The sequence below is a fragment of the Ornithorhynchus anatinus genome, chromosome 3 (genome assembly GCF_004115215.2).
Source record: "Ornithorhynchus anatinus isolate Pmale09 chromosome 3, mOrnAna1.pri.v4, whole genome shotgun sequence".
Lineage (NCBI taxonomy): Eukaryota > Metazoa > Chordata > Mammalia > Monotremata > Ornithorhynchidae > Ornithorhynchus > Ornithorhynchus anatinus.
This window is the reverse complement of record NC_041730.1, coordinates 36,295,116-36,313,192: the sequence shown is the minus strand read 5'-3', so window position 1 is coordinate 36,313,192 and position 18,077 is coordinate 36,295,116. Positions and strand designations below refer to the sequence as shown.

The 18,077-nt window shown below is 40.7% G+C and overlaps 1 protein-coding gene across 8 annotated transcripts in view; it reads right to left on the bottom strand.

Moving 5' to 3' along the window:
* Positions 1–15,105, bottom strand: part of GAS2 (growth arrest specific 2) — a 119,564-nt gene extending 104,459 nt beyond the window's left edge. Inside the window, exons 1-4 of one of the 8 annotated variants that reach the window (XM_016226096.3) lie at positions 15,007–15,105; positions 14,711–14,884; positions 7,049–7,099; positions 3,420–3,584 (exon numbers count right to left, since the gene is read on the bottom strand). In XM_016226096.3, the coding sequence (XP_016081582.1) occupies positions 3,420–3,564 (145 nt within the window). In that variant the 5' untranslated portion in view covers positions 3,565–3,584; positions 7,049–7,099; positions 14,711–14,884; positions 15,007–15,105. Of the gene's footprint in view, positions 1–3,419; positions 3,585–7,048; positions 7,100–14,422; positions 14,510–14,710; positions 14,909–15,006 lie in introns of those variants that run through there. The other 7 variants (XM_039911449.1, XM_007658500.3, XM_039911452.1 and 4 more) reach the window with 7 other exon arrangements.
* Between the last annotated feature and the right edge of the window lie 2,972 nt (positions 15,106–18,077).

Here is an 18,077-nt window from a genome sequence, read left to right as displayed (position 1 = left end):
TCTGAAAACACTGCCTGCAAACTAAACCCCTTCACCCTCCCTCAAAAGACATGGGAACCAGCCAATCAGTCAGTTTTGATCTTTCAGGAAGCTGGCTTCCTGAAGCATGGACTGTCAAGTCTCTGTAAATGTACTAGCTCAGTACCACAGATGTGTTGGAGGAAATTAATGAATATGAATTAATTTAGAATGATGATCAACTAGGACAATCAGAGACTTACTAGGAAAAACTTTAAGGAAGTTGCTGATGTGATCTGTCTCAGAACACCTGTTGTCCTCCAACAGCTAGCTTCCAAAGAAACACCAATTTTATTGTTCAAAAGTACAGGATAGAATTATTTTAAGATAGAGGGAATGAGGGAGATGAAGGGATACAGATAAGGGAAGGGAAATGTAGAGAAGAGTAGTGTAAAAGAGAAAGGAAATCTGGAAGGAGGCAGGAAAGAATTAAGCTTAAGCAGGAATGTGTCTTTGAATTCTGCTGTACTCTCTCAAGCACTTAGTACAATGCTCTGCACATAATAAACACTCAATAAATGCTATTGATTAAGTATACCTGTATGAATAACAACTTGTTGTATTATATATAATATATATATATACTTACTGTATTCTCTAATATTTTCTCCCTCAAAACTGTTTCAATCAAAATTACCCAAATTTAAAGTTTATAGAACCTAAATATTCCAAGTGTTGGTCTAAATAAGATTATTTGCAATTGCATTACATGTATGTGTGTGTTTATATGTTTCTGTGTTGGATATTTGGGCTGAGAAACACCATAGTAGAGAGAGCTGGGGCCTGGGAGTCAGAGGGTCATTACTTTTAATCCCAGCTCTGCTACTTGTCTGCTGTGTGACCTTGGGCAAATCGCTTCACTTCTCTGGGCCTCAGTTACCTCATCTGTAAAATCGGGTTTGAGACTGAGAGTCCCATGGGGGACAGGGACTATGTCCAACCCGATTTTCTTGTACCCACCCCAGTGCATAGCACAGTTCCTGACACATAGCAAGTGGTCATGGGTTCGAATACCACTCTGCCACTTGTCAGCTGTGTGACTGTGGGCAAGTCACTTAACTTCTCTGTGCCTGTTACCTCATCTGTAAAATGGGGATTAACTGTGAGCCTCACGTGGGACAAACTGATTACCCTATATCTACCCCAGTGCTTAGAACAGTGCTCTGCACAAAGTAAGCGCTTAACAAATACCAACATTATTAAGTGCTTAACGAATACCATAATGATAATAATTAGCCATATATGTAATGCAAATGTTAATCAGCTCACATTCTATAGCAATGGCAAAGCCTTATATAGACCAGTTTCACCATAACTTCTACAGCTGGCTCAGTGGAAAAGAGCCTGGGCTTCGGAGTCAGAGGTCATGAGTTCGACTCCGGGCTCTGCCACTTGGCAGCTGTGTGACTGTGGGCGAGTCACTTCACTTCTCTGTGCCTCAGTTACCTTATCTTAAAATGGGGATTAACTGTGAGCCTCACGTGGGACAACCCGATTACCCTGTATCTACCCCAGTGCTTAGAACAGTGCTCTGCACATAGTAAGCGCTTAACAAATACCAACATTATTATTATTACAGCTAATTCCTACAAGTTATTTTAACTTCTTTATCTTCCAGGAGGCATTCAGATTTTTCTCTAAAGGGAAAGTATTTACTCCAAAGTATACAACAAATCTGTTATTTTAACATAACAAGAATGTTGGTTGATTATTTGAGTACCTGCACATATACCTACAGTGGAAGAGGGCACCTGCCGGCCCTTCCTATTAAAGTAGGTTGATCTGGTCATAGGTAAACTCTATAAAAGGTAAGACTGTGGCAAAATCACCTCAGCAGAAAGTAAAATAATAATAATAATGCTGGTATTTGTTAAGTGCCTACTATGTGCAGAGCACTGTTCTAAGTGTTGGGGTAGATACAGGGTAATCAGGTTGTCTCACGTGGGGCTCACAGTCTTAATCCCCATTTTACAGCTGAAGTAACTGAGGCACAGAGGAAGTGAAATGACTTGCCCAAGGTCACACAGCTGACAAGTTGCAGAGCCGGCATTTGAACCCATGACCTCTGACTCCCAAGCCCGTGCTCTTTCCACTGAGCCACGCTGTAGTATCTAGGACACCGTGAGGAACAATCAATATCTAGCCTGCTCCTCCAATATTATTAAATAGAATGAAACTACAAATTAGCTATAGAAAGAATTACATAATGAAAACATAAACTTCTTAAATATGAATTAAAAATCATTAAAAAACTAAAAATCACTAATTAAAAATCAAATAAAGGGTTCAGTTATGATAGATACAATTCTATGAACAATATTGTGTCATGTGACAATTCTTTTTAGTGCACCAATGAAACCACTTAGTTATGTCCACCTCTGTCTATGATCACAAAGAAACTGTGTAACCTGAGAAATCTAGTTTCAAGTTATGTTTTACAAATTAACCTGAAAAAAACCTTTCTACTACGTTTTACACCTCTACCGTAGATAATAGAAATTATGGTATTTGTTAAGCGCTTACTATGTGCCAAGCACTGTTCTAAGCACTGGATGAAATCATTCGCTCATTAGAATGCATATTTCCCTGCTTTCAAGATTCTTTAGGAATCACATGGTTGTGAATTTCATAGCTACATCTATTTCAAGGTACTCAGCATACACTTGCTGGAAGGCAGAACTCTCCCAGAAGTCATGTATTAAGATCTGTCCTTCACGCTGTTCTAAAGAACACATGTACTTATACAAATCTTCCTCTTTGTTAAGGTCTTTATTTGCTTTGATGAGCTTATCCATTTGAATATCAATATTCAGAGCAGTCATGGATTCTTCAAAGTTTTGATCCTCGCATATGATTTAGATGCTTATGATGATCAGATTACTCATAAAATGACCTCATTTCATCAATTAAAAGAGGCAGAAAACCCAGATTCTAGCCCCAGGTACCATTTATATTCTGTGTGGCCAGGGCTTCCTCATCTGTAAAGTGGGACGAGCGTCTTGCTCTCTCCCTCCCTCAAGACTGTGAACTCAAGTGAGATGGAGATTGGGTCCAATCTGATACCTTGTATCTGCACCAGTGCTTCTTACAGTGCTTGGCATTATTGTTATATTATTATAACGACTATTATTATTCCTTCTGAAACAAAAAGATGACTTCTGGCACATCAGGTTGGGTGGAAAACAGGACGACTACACAAACACCAGTAGCAGCAACAGCCCTCAGCAAGTGGAAGGAAGCAGTATGCTTACGGGAAGAATTTATTATGGAAGAGCTGACTAAAACCAGTTCTGCAGGAACAAAGTCCTAGGGATTTAGTCAATTCCAAATGAAACTGACTTACTTGGCTTACAAAAATGAAATAATTTTACTGTTTAGAAAAGTATATGGTATAATCTTACCTAATAAATGTGTTAACCACAAGGCTAGATCTTCCTTCATGGGTAACAGATTAGCTTCATGTCTGCTGGCTAGCCACTGGCTATACTGATGCATATCAGAAAGGCCAGGACCACCGCGCACCTTCGGACTCAGAGCAGTGCACATTATTTATGCACTTGTAATACCTGTTTTAGGAAAAAAGAAATGTTATTGTTGTACTAACATTTTTCAATTTGATTTTTAATTGAAATGTACTTATCATCCTAAGAGTTCAGATATGATAATGAACCTTCTACAAAGAAAAACTAATAAATTGAACAATTATTTTGATGATTGAGAATTTTAAGTGTAGAATAAACCACATAATATGTTTTCCTTTTATCTGTGTTTGCTCTCTCGTACACCCATGCTGCCAACCAATCATTTTATGGGAAATAACTGAAATCAAAGGTCAAAGAGGAGTTGAACAGCAGGCTCTGAGTACATATCCAGCTGCACATTTGTTATAAGTTAACTGATGAGGCAAGAATTCGTACTAAATGAAACAATAAAACTGTACTGGGTACATTTTTACAGCTCTCCATTTAAAATTCCTCCTGTTTTGTACATTTTGAAAATATTCAGACACTTCACTGGAAATCCATGAATCGCCAATATGACTCTTCTCTGTGAAAGTCGCTAAATTCATTGTAAAATGTGTTTATTAAAGTTTCTCAAAGATATATAATCCTTTAGAATGAAGACTTTTAAAACACAATTTACCTTAGTGCATAGTAAGTGCTTAGTAAATATTTACTAGGAAAATGTATAGTCCATCCTCATTCTTTTTCTAACACTGTGTCTTTCCCTTCTTTCACCCTCCTCACACTTAGCTGCACTGGAGTGCTAAGAATACTGGAAAGAAGAGGCACTGAAAGGTATGAAGAAGAAAAAGCAAGAAATCATAATTTAAGGAATTAATGATAAAACTAATTTGAAAAATGCCTGAAAATAAAATGAACAATCTATACAATTGTGACCTTCTGGATTATTAATTCATTTATTCAATCGTATTTATTGAGCACTTATTGTGTGCAGAGCCCTGAACTTAGCACTTGGGAGAGTACAATAAATACAGCAATAAGCAGACACTTACCCTGCTCACAACATGCTTATTGTCTGGGGGGCAGAGAAAGATATTAATATAAATAAATTATAGATGTGTACATACACATGTGCTGTGGGGTTGGGAGGGGGGAAGAACAAAGGGAGCAAGTCAGGGTGACGCATAGGGAGTGGGAGAAGACGAAAGGGGGGCTTCTTGGAAGATATGTACCTTCAATAAGGTTTTGAAAAGGAGAACAATTGTTGGATTTGAGGAGAGAGGTCATTCCAGGCCAGAGGCAGAATGTGGGTGAGGGGTCAGTGGCGAGATAGGCGATATCCAGCCACTGTGAGAAGGTTAGTATTAGCGGAGTGAGGTGTGTGAGCTGGATTGTAGTAGAAGAGTAGCAGGGTGAGGTAGGAAGGGTCAAGGTGTTAGAATGCTTTAAGTCAATGGTGAGGAGTTTTTGTTTGATGGGGAGGTGGATGGGCAACCGCTGGAGTTTTTTGAGGAGTAGGGTGTCTCGTCTTGAATGTTTTTGTAGAAAAACGGACTGGAGTGGGGATTAATATAGCACAGTCATTATAAACACCCACCGGCCAGCAGAGAAAAACTACCTTTCCTTTCCCATTGTGCATATCCAACTCTTGGAGTAAAGGAAGAATTAGCTTAGTGTATAGATTATTGGGGATTTCTCCTAAACTTTATCTCCATTTTTACCCCTGAAATAACTGTCTTACAATTAATACTGGACCAAAGAAACACTCAAGACAGTCAATTTAAAAAATTTCAAGTTAATTTGACATTAAGAAAAAATGAAGCCAATTAATTTGCCCTTTCTATTTTTGCCATAGTAGATTGATATTGTCCTCACTGTTGTAGTAGAGTTGGCAAATATTTTAGAATGCAATTTTTAAAAAGTGTGGTGATATCCTCTCCACCACCCATCACCACTAGGGAACTATCCTTTCAAATAACCTTGTCTGGAGTTTCCTGATGGCTGGCATCAATAGTCAACCTTTGCTTTTACCTTGTGTGTGTCATTATTCTTCTCTCTCCAATTGAAAATTTGCACCCAAAAACCAATATGGAAAGTGTTAAACTTGATTGACACTGCAGTTGGATACCCTAAATTAAGAAGGTATGTTAGCAGGTAGCTTTGATATCAAATATTCTTTTAGCTAGCTGCATCACTTATAAACTCTGGGAAGGAGTTATGTTGCTATTAAATGACTTGTCATGCAGCTGTTATATGTGAATTATAAAAATTAAAAAGAAAATAAAATGTTATTTTTTGGAAATTTTTGAAACTTTAAACCTTTGAATTATCTCATTAGCTCTTTTTACCTCAAATTATTATTTTTTTAAACTAAAAATATTCATGCCTCAGTTAAGTTCTTTGAACAGTCATCATTTGCTACAGACTCAGGTTGAAAACTAAAATGGTAGCAACTCAGACAGCAGTAAAGTGTCAAAGTAAACAAAATCACTAACTGCTTAACCCAGGAGTCTACAATTGTTTAGCCTAAGGAAGTTCTATTTCAAGAAATGAACCATTTCTTGGGAAAAACCTATGAAAGAATGATACTTATTCAGGAGAGAATACTAAAAAAAGAAATAAAGGTAAGTCAAAACATTAAAAAAGAGATGGAAAAACGTAAGGGAAAGAAGTTCCAAAAACCTGCGAAGTTTTTGGAATGTTTTCAGACACAGTTCAATTTTGGAATTATTACACTGTTTGGAATTCATAGTTAAAGAAGGTTTTTAAAGACTACCTTCATAAACCACATCACAAATTATGGGCTTTATCCTTCAGTGCCATACACTGAGTTACTTACCAGTTCATTTACAATCTCATTTATCAATATTCCCCAAGTCACTTGGAACTCATGAGTTTTACATCTCTAGACAGTTACTTAAGAAAGAGAGGGTTCAAATACATTTAGAAATATATTTTAACACCCAATTGAGACTAGTAAGCAAATATTTGATAATGAACATAAAATAATATCATAAACCTAGAAGGTGTAACCAGATTGCTTGGTTTGTCTTCATTGATTCGTTAGACGTATCCTTTGTAAAAATAATCCCGCAGAAACCTGTATCACTTTACCAGGAAAAATAATAAAGTGACTCTATGCTAAAGTTTTGAATTTTACTTAAGGGTGACAAATTCCCATTAAGTTTTCATGCCTTTCTGTTGCCAAGACTATATAGTTGGTGAAATGTTTAGTAATATGTCTGACCATATGTTACTAAATTGTCAGTATATGGAGTAGAACGTCTCCATTGTTTATAGGTTCTGCAGCTTATAATGACATATTCATATAAAGTACTAAATGGTCTTCCCATACTCTATGATTAAATACCTGAAACCTAAAACATTTGCCCCACTGCTTGTCATAAAATATAACCAATCTAAAGGTGCTCCAGCCTAGCAAAATAAAATGCTTTCGCTGTGATTCTTTGGCAGTCCTATGGATCTCTCAGTAGCAAACATTTAAGTAATATTACATTTAGCACATGGCTTACGCATTGAAATAATTGAAAGCTTAAAATGGTTACCTCTAAAGTGTCTTTCTTTCTCTTCAAGAAACAATCTCTCCCAATACTCTCCTGAAAGTGAGATAGAGTAGTACAGTAACTTTACCTACATCCTATTATGCTGAAACTCACATTTATGCAGGCATTTCTATTTTTCTCCCTAGAAAAGTAAGGAAACAGCTCAGATTCTTAGGCTCATTGTCTAAAAAAGAATTCAGACCAGGATAGTTTACAAGACACCTAAAAGCATGAAACAGCCTCAACTAGTCACAGGGATACATTTCTCTGCCTTCAATACCACTAAACAGTGAAGTTTTTATTTGCCCTTACAGTGGCACATTTACTTCTCATTAAGTGAAGCACTGGATTTTGCCAGTAATGTAATCCAAACTATCTTCAAATGCTTGTAAATGATCACTAAGGAGAACCAAGATAAATAATTTGGCAATTTTCTATAATTCCAATGTCTTTTTGTTAGATTTCATAAATATTTGGTGCAAAAGTATATGAATGAGATTTTTTGTCTTTATTGAAGAGGCAAGGTAGAATGATGAAAGTCTTAGCAATGTGATATAGGAGAGATATCCAGTTCAAATCTGTTTCTAGGTATGAAGTCATCCAAAAGCACTGACTGCCCTACTAGGTGTCTCTGCTCCTCAGAGTCCCTTGAGGAGTGAACTGAAGAAGTCGACCCAATTCCCCCTGACTAGACAACCACACCACAGAGAAAACTATTGCCACAATAAGGATGAGCTTGTCATCATTCGGAAGTCACAGCAAAGAGGCCAACAACTATTTTGTATAGTATATAATATAGTATGTACCAGGCACTATACTAAGTGCTGGGGTAAGTACAAGATAATCAGGTTAAAAACAGTCCCTGTCCCCTATTTTACAGACAAGTTAACTGAGGCATAGAGGAAGTGAAATGACTTGACCAAGGTCACACAGCAGACAAGTGGCAAAGCCAGGATAAGAATCCAGGTCCTTCCGACTCCCAGGCCTGGACTCTATCCACTAGGCATTGATGCTTCTTATGACCTAATGGCTTCTGCTACTAACTTTGGGTTGAGCTTGTAAAGCATGGGGAAGTGAAAATGGATCCAACCACAGAATTCAAATCGGAGTTTAATGGATGATGACCAGAGAAGCTCGCAACCAATAAATTGCTGCTGGATTATGAAGTAAAGCCTGTAGGAAAATATATGAGAAATTTAAGTGTTCCAACTAGATAAGAAAAGGCTAATTATAATTTCCAAATATTACCAAATAATTAAAGTGCTCAAACTAGATAAGACTAATAATAATTTCCAATTTCCAAAAAGACAATAAAAGTCTGTGACTGTGTTCTCCTAATCCACTGACTATTCTAATAATAAAGGCATTTATTAAGTACTTATTATGTGCTAAGATACAAGATAACTAGTTTCTGCCCCATATGGGACTCACAGTCTACAGAGAAGAGCAAATAACTTCTCCCCATTTTACAGATGAGGGAACTCAGGAAAGAAAGGCTAACTCATTTGCCAAGGGTCACAAAGCAAATCAATAACAGATCTGGAACTTAAAACTAAATCTCCTGAATCCCAGACCCATGCTCTTTCAAAACTAAATGGAGAAAGACTAAATGGAATTAGGTAAGAAAAAGTCAAAAATGCCTATCATAACAGCAGATATGAAATACAGGCAGTTGGCAAGAGAGGTTATAGATATTTTTCCTGAGGTTTTTAAAAGTTAATTGAATCAATCAATAAATCAATTGTATTTATTGAGTGCTGACTGTGTGCAACTGGGAGAGTACAATATAATAGCGTTGGTAGACGTTTTTCCTTCCCACAATAGCTTATTCTAGAAGGATTTAGATTTCAGTTCTGTCTAAATACCAAAGCTCTGTCAGATATGACTGCAAAAGGCATACACAGAGGCTTGAGGTTGATGGGGGCACATCATGGTGTGAAAAGAAGACTAACACAAGGCAGAGTGGACCTCCATGAGGTGAAAGAGCACACTATCCTACCAATGCCCACAGCATCAGTGAGTGGCAGTAGCAAAAGACATCTAGGGTTAGGGGAGGGTGAGTTGGGGGGAAAGAGATGGGGAAGGAAGGTGAGAGGCCTCAATATTCAAGGCTCCTCCATAGTCTTTGTTGGGAGCTGGGAATGTATCTGTTTATTGTTATATTGTATTTTCCCAAGAGCTTAGTACAGTGCTCTGCACACATTAAGTACTCAGTAAATACGATTGAAATGAAGTGTGAAATGACACCACAGGAATATAAGCAATGTTATTCCTGAATCCAACCAATGGCCTGTCCAGCCTTATTTCAGACTCAACAATGGCAACAAGATGCTTGGACTTTGCCCTTTGATGGCTGCCCTTTTCCATTTCTCCTAGTGATTAATGAAGGGCCAACTGGCTTTCTTAACTTTCCATCTTTATTCACAACTTTCCCTCTAGTAACCCAATTTAGGCTCCATCTGATGGACAGAGGGGTCTGAGATACCACTCCTGTTACTAACCACGCTCTCCACTGCCTCCATTCTATTGGTCAACAAGAGCAAGAAAAGGTCCAAGGGTGAAGCGGAGTGAGACTGTGTCTAGGGCAGCTAGGCAGAGGGAAGGGTAAGTAACTTGGAAATCCATTCCAGTTGTTTGATTCTTTAATTCAATGTATGAACTTGATTCTTCCCTAGTTAGAGGAATGAACAAATTACCAAAAAAAAGGGATAGCTTTAGCAGAGGTGTTGTAAGCACCCACAATTACTTCCACTTTCTAGCTTACGTCACCTTTACCCCTCACAATCTCCTAAACACTGCAGAATCACGTTCTCTGTCAGTGGAAGAGAACAGTTGTGTCTGTTCCCTTGACAAACAGAAGACTTGAATCTTCAAGGTTTTTCAGAGGGGAAACAGACTGTAAATCATATAAAGAATTACTCTGAAAGCAATTTTCCTTCTTCCCACAGCAAATGAGGTCTGGAGTAACAATTAGGGTCTGATGAGAGTTGGATCAACCTGGTTGTAGACGAAGAAAGCAATGATGCAATAAAGTTAAAAGATCGCATGCTAAAAATGTCTGTATAGTTTACTCCTTGCTTCATGGCCATTGCTTGGGACCCCTGAAGTGAGCAGTGAGATCTAAGACTCCAGAGGAAATGGATCTGTAGCACTGTCAGAAGCCTTCTTTGACTTTGACCAGGTCGGCGTTCCAACCAGCCCTCCGGTTCATTCTCTGATTGGCTTAAGGTAAACAATACTGCTGGAGAGAAACCACTGGAAAATGAAGGCGAGATGAAATGCAAATTTTGATTCTGCAAACAGAAGGATGGAGGCCCTCTCCTGCAGGTTTAATTACTGTATTTGGGGTCACTGTTTATTGCATTTTAAGCAAACTTCATCAGTTTTCAAAAGCGTTAGTCTCTGGGGTAAAAATCCCATGGTTTATAAAAGTAAATCATGTACGTATCAGAACTGTAGTAGCATTATGGTGATGATACTTGAACAGCATTACTGTTGGTTCAATGGAGAGAGCACCATTCTGGGAATAAGGAGACCCCAACTCCGGTCTCAGTTCTGTGTGCGGTGGGTGAAGGTTTCTTACAGAAGGACCACCTAGAGCACTTTGCAAGGTGGATTAACCCAGCAGGGATGCTGACAAATAGCTGGCCAAAATAAAGGACGAAGACTGCAGTGGCTCCCAAGGCATCCGCTTTCCAGGTCTTGCCATTTTGACCCAGCATCCGCACCATGCTGCAATCATACCCACTTCCAACCATTTACAGTCATTACAGGGGTCCTGCAGGTAATGGAAACTTTTTTGTGCACTTCATAATGTGCAGCACATCTGCCTACCTACTGGCTTGCTCCACCCTAGTGTCCTGCTGGGATCACGACTGGCAGGGAAGAGAGAATGTGAATGGCTTTGTACAAAGCACTATAACTACAATCAATTCCTTTCTCTGAAGTTTCAGGCCCAGGACTCATTTGTTGTTCCCAGTGGAAGACCCCAACAACTTCCAAGTTGTGGAACATGATAAACTGTAAGCTTAACTTCCAAGGTGAAGGGCAGAAAGGAGAAAGTTCAATCTCTTCAGCTACAGTTTTACCATTAGGACAGCTGTGTCTGAGGACCAAACCAAGGTCAGATTCACATTAAAGTATAACAAGAGCACAACACTACCTTGCACTTCCTCTATATTCACACCTCCCTCAGCCCCATAGCACTTATGCACATGTCCCTAATTTAATTATTTTACCTGTCCTGGCCCTCTAGCAATCATGGTAGGTAGGTAGATCTGAGCCCTGTGTACCAGCCCTGGTCCCAGCCAGCAGCTCAGAACTCCATGTACCTGTCTTGCTACTTCCCTCACCTTGTTGGTATTTTAATCTGATGAGGCAAAAGCAGAGACCAAAGGCTGAAGGGCCTAAACACTCTCTAGAAGCCAGGGCTCCTTAACTGGTCCTCTATTCTCCCTTTTCCACCTTTGACTACATGGCTTCTGGATGTGGCAAAGAGGCCAACCCTTCTTTTGGGCAGGGGGGATGCGAAAGAAGTTCTTGCTGGCAACCTTCTAGACTGTTAGTTCATTATGGCCAGGGAAACTATCCGTTGTATTGTACTCTCCCAAGCGGTTAATGCAGTGCTCTGCACAAAGTTAGCACTCAATAAATACCATTGATTGAAAATATCTGGAAAAATGTCAGAAATCACCAATCTCATTCACTTCTAAGAAAATATATGCTAAATAACTTGTTTAATTAATCAACTTGTCTAATTTTGCAAGTCTATTTTCTGACCCTTCTACTCTATTTTATCAGATCATCAAGATATGTATTTTTTGACTATATTCAAAGTGATGTACAGTATCTACCACGATCAAGTTTTCTCCAAATGACAATTAATGGAAAAAACAAGGTTAGAATGATTTTCTATTATATTTTAATTATCAAGTTTTTTCTAGGTATTTTATTAGTCATATAAATCATGGCACAACCTAGTTAACATGAGGTTGCTGGAGCTCTACCAGATTAATTTGGAACATATAGAGTTGGAGGTTGGACCTGGGGTGGTAATGGAGAAGTGGTGTTGGGGGAGGGAGGGATGCCATCTGAAAGTCATTAATCAATTAGAATTTTTAAAGTCTTACATCAAAATGTGATCTAGCCTGATAAAGTAAACCCTAATTCACAAGAAGTCTTTGTCTTCTGTATTATGAGTAATATATTTCAAACAAAATATGTGCTGGACTTCAGACATACAGCAGTTGAAACCTGGCATGATACTACTGAACAGTGATATAGAATACTTTTAAGATCTTGGTTAGAAGCCAGTGAAAAATGAAATTAGCACAAATTTAACAAAGCTGATACCACTGACTAAGGCTTAGGATAGGAAAAGAGTCCAGATGGGTTTTTTTGGACTAGTTTGTACAAGTGATTTTTTTTTTTTTTGCCATCTTAGACATCTCTCACCAAATTTGTCTCTTTCTCTCACAGTTACAAAATTTCAGAAAAGAATGTACATAATCCCTGGGGATCAATGAAAAGTCAGAGATATTATGCTTGCTTGAGGGCTAGGAGCTATATCCAAAATTCTTATTTGGAAAAGACCTAAGAGAAGAAAGCAAAACACAATTGCCACACTAACTTCTGTCTATTTGTACAGCCAAAGATCAACAACTATCCTGCTATAAAGACTGAAGGTCAATTAACCCCTTTAATGCCATCCACTAAGTGGTCATTATTGAGTTAATGGAAGTAATTTATATGCAGTCTTTTTTGAGTTATCCAAGACAGGTTGCCACTTCTGGTGTAACTGTTACTTTGAAATAAACTCACCCTTTTCTTAAGATAATAGTTTCTGAACTTGATCCACCCCTCAGATCAAGCCTCGGGCTCAAGGTCCAGCCCAGGTACCGGAGAGTCTAACGTTGAGCAGATGGCCATCTGAACTAGGTGAAACTAATTTGGAAATGTCAATTAATTTCCTATTAAGGCCCAGTCCACATCTCAAAACCACTCCACTTGGCAGAGGGCACGGGATCCAAGGTAAAGAAAAGACTCCCGGAACTTAATGTGAGTGGAAACTGAAATGAAAAAAACTACTCGCTTTTTCTCTTTAAGAAGTGGCGGGGTGTGCCATAAAGTCAGCGTTGGGTGGGCCTCGGGCATTCTCCTCTTAAGCAGCCAGAACGGAGTGGTCCAGGATGGCAGGAAACTGCCAGCTGGCTGCAATCAGGGGAGGGCATACTGCAGGAGGGAGGGAATTCTATGATGGAAGGCCAAGCTCTGACCTGGTCAGAGTGATTCTGCCTGCAGGGCTTGGCATTCTCTTGTCCTGCTCGAGAAAGGAAAGTCATTCCAGAGCTGCTCTCAGGACAAGTGGGTGGGATGAGGAGGAGGAGGAGATGGCCCCCAACCCCACCACCCTTGACCCACCTGAATCTCAGCTCTGTCCACACCCCTTACTCCTGCCCGGGCCCACGCTCCCTAGATAACTAACCTAAAGGGGAAAGAGGTCCAAAGGGCTAGACAGGGCTGTTGGCTGCCAGAAATAATCTGGAGGATTGTAAAGCCAGCAAGAGAACAGAGGCTACAGTTTTCCAGAACGTCAAGATGCCGAGGGGAAGGGTGACCTCCCCAACTCTTGCACACCTCCTACCTGCAGGGGGTTGGGGGCAAGGGGGCAGTTGGGTGGCCGTGCCCCGAGCCAGCTTCGGCTGGGCAGCCAGTCCTGCTCGTTAGGCTGCAAAGGCGGGTGAAACGGTGCTAACATTCATCTGGAGGGGGGGCCCAGCTGCCCTCGCCGGAGCTGGGCATTCATGCGCAAAGCCCAAGCTCCGCTAGCTCAATTCCGGGAAATAATGACCCCACCCCCACAAAAGGAGCCCGGGCTTGGGTGTCGGAGGTCGTGAGTTCTAATTCCGGCTCTGCCGCTTGTCTGCTGTGTGACTTTGGACAAGTCGCTTGACTTCTCTGGGCCTCGGTCCCCTCATTTGTAAAATGGGGATGAAGACTGTGAGCCCCACGTGGGACCATCTGATCACCTTGTTACCTGCCCCCCCAGCGCTTAGAACAGTGCTTGGCGCAAAAAGTAAGCACTTAACAACTATCATCATTACTGTCCTTAAGTCCCCACCGTGCTGTCCTGATAGTAAGCGCTTAACAACTGTCATCATTACTGTCCTTAAGTCCCCACCGTGCTGTCCTGCACCCTCCCCGGACCCGGTCAACAGGGTGGACCCCCGACCCTGGAGCCCCCTGGGTCGGTCCCTCCCCCGGGCGAGGGATGGCAGGGACGCATGCACCTGCGTGCCCGGGTGGCAGGTTTTTGTGCGCCCAGCTGACTGTAAACGGTTGAGGTTTTTGAAAGCCAGCCTCTCCCAGTGGGCAAACCTGAAGCCGGAGCGCAGTTTGAGGTCTGCATCCATCTGCGCCCTGCCTTTCCTTGCTCCTGGATGGGGCGCGGGCGGGCGAAGCAGAAGGACCAGCCCCAGCCCTGCCCCGCAGTGCCAACCCCTCCTTCAGCCTCGTACCTCTCCGCCCTCCCTCCCTCCCTCCCTCTGCCCCCCTTCCCTTGGGCGAGGCAGGGGGTGGGCATCGTGCCCCGCGGGTCCCCGGAGCTGCCCCCGGGGAGTGCACGGAGGGGTCAGTCTTAGCGCCCTGGCGCAAGGAGCTGCCCACCTTCCTCACCCTGCGTCCTTGAGCGCTTTCCGCCGTTCCCTCTTGGACGAAATCCCGCTCCTTTCTTCGGCCCCGCAGGGCTGGAAATCTGCCCTCCTGCGCGCAGACCGCACCACCACCAGCGGCAGCAACACTGCCACTCTTCATACTGCTCTGCTCATTCCACTTGGTGCTCTTTGGGAGGGAGAGAAAAAAAAAAACGGAAAAAAAAAACCGATTTTTTTTTTTTTTTTGCCAGGAACAGATTTCCTACATTTCATCAGTCCACATAGACCGAACGGAAGTAAAATGCTTACTTTTTCTGGTGGACAGCAAAGGCAGTTGACGCTGATTTACCCTTGAAACGCTGAGATATTATGTTACAGGCCCTTGGCAGCAGCTCCGAAGTTGGGTCCAAACTTTCCTCTCCCCCGCCCCCTAAACACCGACCTAAAGGAGTATAAAAATAATAATAATAAAAAAAGAATCCTTTTTAACGTCCAACACGACCAGACTCAATGGCTTTAGCGAATATTAGAACGGAATGTTGTAAAGGGTTTGCTTTTCTCCTATGCTCGCCGGTGATTTTTTAAAAGTCCTCTGGGTTCTAAATTGAAAAGGCCGTTTCCCTAAAAGGTGATTCTTTTCATTTAAAATATCAGATTTTAGAGGAGGCTCCACTCACTGCTGTTTTCGCTTTGAAAAGGAAACTCCAGTCCCCCACTCCTTCATTCAGCAAACTCTGGCATTATGTTGAATGTCACAGGCAATTTTCCCCAACTGTTGTTTATTAGTGCATTTATTCTGTGAGCACTGGAGCTCTGTCATGAATTGAATGGAGGGAAACAGATGTTCGAACTTCTGCTTCATCTCACAAATCTACATGGACCCTTGTCTTGTTGAGTTTCCTAATAGTATCTTATCACTTCTGTTACCCAAAGTCTTAGATGGACACGAACATTTATTCTGTTTCTCTTTCCTTTACTATTAATTGCTACTTACATCTCTCGTGTATCTGTTGTGACAGATCATTTTTGCTACATGGTACTGTAAGGTTGTGATATCTGATTTTCCCATATGGTGCAAAAATATACTTTCCATATTGGGGTGCTTGTGAAAATCACTTTTTTAAAAAGTAGACGGCTTTTGCTGACCACAGAAACCAGTAAAGTAGAGGTGACCATAGCAATTCTCACATAATTCATCTAGATGATTGCCTCAATATTACTACATGTAGACTTGTTAATTTTGATTGCTATCTACCTAGATGCAATCCGTGAGGCATGGTATGTAGATGATAATACCATCATTATCAAGGGCTCACTATGTGTCAAGCTCTAAGCACTATGGTAGATTGGATTGATGACAGTCCATGTACCACATGGAGTTTACAATCTGAATCCCCATTTTACAGAAGAGATAATTGAGGCACAGAGAAATTAAGTGACTTGCCCAAGGTCAAACATCATACAAGTGGTGGAGTCAGGATTAGAATCCTCGTACTTCTGACCCGCAGGCCCATGAATGACCAATAACAAAGTTGTATACTCAACCCACACCTGAGTGCAAAAGCCCTTTCCCCCAGCATTTTTCACCTAATGACATTGTTGGTGAAGACCCTAGGCTCAGTAGAAGCTGGCCAAAAATTCTGATCCCCAGGGACTTTTGTTCATCTTCCAGGAATCTCCATTGATTGTGATCAACCAGTATCTACCAGGTAGTCCAGGGATACCCCTGCCTCTAATTAGAGCCACTGTGAGACAATCTTTCCTAAGGTGATATAGTGAATAGAATAATTTCTATCCCAAGAAAATGTACAAACTGAGCTGATGCAATTACAGTGACTCTGGAAGGGAATGTGTTAAGAAGCATTTTGTAAATGAAAACATAGGTGGTTTAAAATTATTTTATTAGTCATTAGTTTATTAATAATGCCATTTATTAAACATTTACTAAGTGTAAGGATAGCTACAAAGGTCCACATGAGTTTTACAACCTATCATCTCCATTTTAGAGAAACCCAGAACTAGTGACTTGCCCAAGGTCACAAGGTAGGGTAGTGATGGATCTGGGACTCAAAACCCAATACCCTAACTCCCAGTCAGGTGATCTACCCTCAAAGATTGTTGTTCCCCTTCTAATTAGACTGCGTGCTCCTTTGGGATGGGGACTATCCGCATGAACTATGTCTACCCCGACATTTAGTTCAATGCTTGGCATACGTTAAGTGCTTACTTAACATATTCCTCAGTTATTACAATGATGATGATGGCATTTGTGAAGTGCTTACTATGTGCAAAGCACTGTTCTAAGTAATGGTTGCTCTTTCCCCTCTTTTCTAGAATACACAACTTGCAGACACAGATTGTTTCTCTTCTGTTGTACTTTCCCAAGCATTGAACACAATGCATTACACTCAGTGGACACTCAATAATTGCCATTATTATTACCACTACTAGGAAATCCCTCAAACCCCTAGCTAAATGAGCTTTGTTTGGGAAAAATGGAAACTGCTGTTAAAGGAACAACCCACCCAAGAATCAAGTGGAAGATTTTACTAGGATGAGACATGCTCCTTTTTTAAGTCTCCCTATTCCTGAAGGTTACTACTATGTTCCCTGCCTTCTCCTCACCTACCAAATCTCATTTCCTCCTCGAAAAAAGGAAACTCCTTATTTAAAGAAAAAAGAAACAAGCAGTTGTCAACACATCTAATACGCCAACTAGATCCTAAAGTAGTTTGTGTATGTGCAAATTATTTTAACAAACTTAAATTTCTCTCAAAGGTTATGTGAATGTAATAATGATAATTGCCATAGTTATCCAGGGCTTACTACCCATCAATCAATCAGTAGTATTCATTGAGCGGTAACTTTGGGCAGGGCACTATACTCAGCAGTTGGAAAAGTAAAACACAACAATATAACAGACCCATTTCCGGTCCAAAATGAGCTCACAGTTTGAAATGTGAGACAGACATTGAGATATATGTATATATATATGTATATATGTGTAAATATAAATATGTATTATGTATATGTAAATTTTGGATATGCACATAAGTTCTGTGGGGCTTGAGGAGGGGAGTTGATGAATAAAGGGAACAAGTCAGGGCAACTTGTAGAAAGGAGTGGGAAAAGAGGAAATGAGGGTTTAGTCAGGGAAGGCCTCATGGAGGAGATGTGCCATCAAAAAGACTTGTGAATGTGTGAAGACTAATTGTCTTTTGGATATGAAAAGGGAGAGCTTTCCAGGTCAGAATCAGGATGTGGGCGAGAGGTCGGCCGTGAGACAGACCAGATCAAGGTACAGTGAGTAGCTTGACATTAGAGGAGCTAAGTGTTTGGGCTAGGTTGTAGTAGGGATCAGTGAGATGAGATAGGAGCGG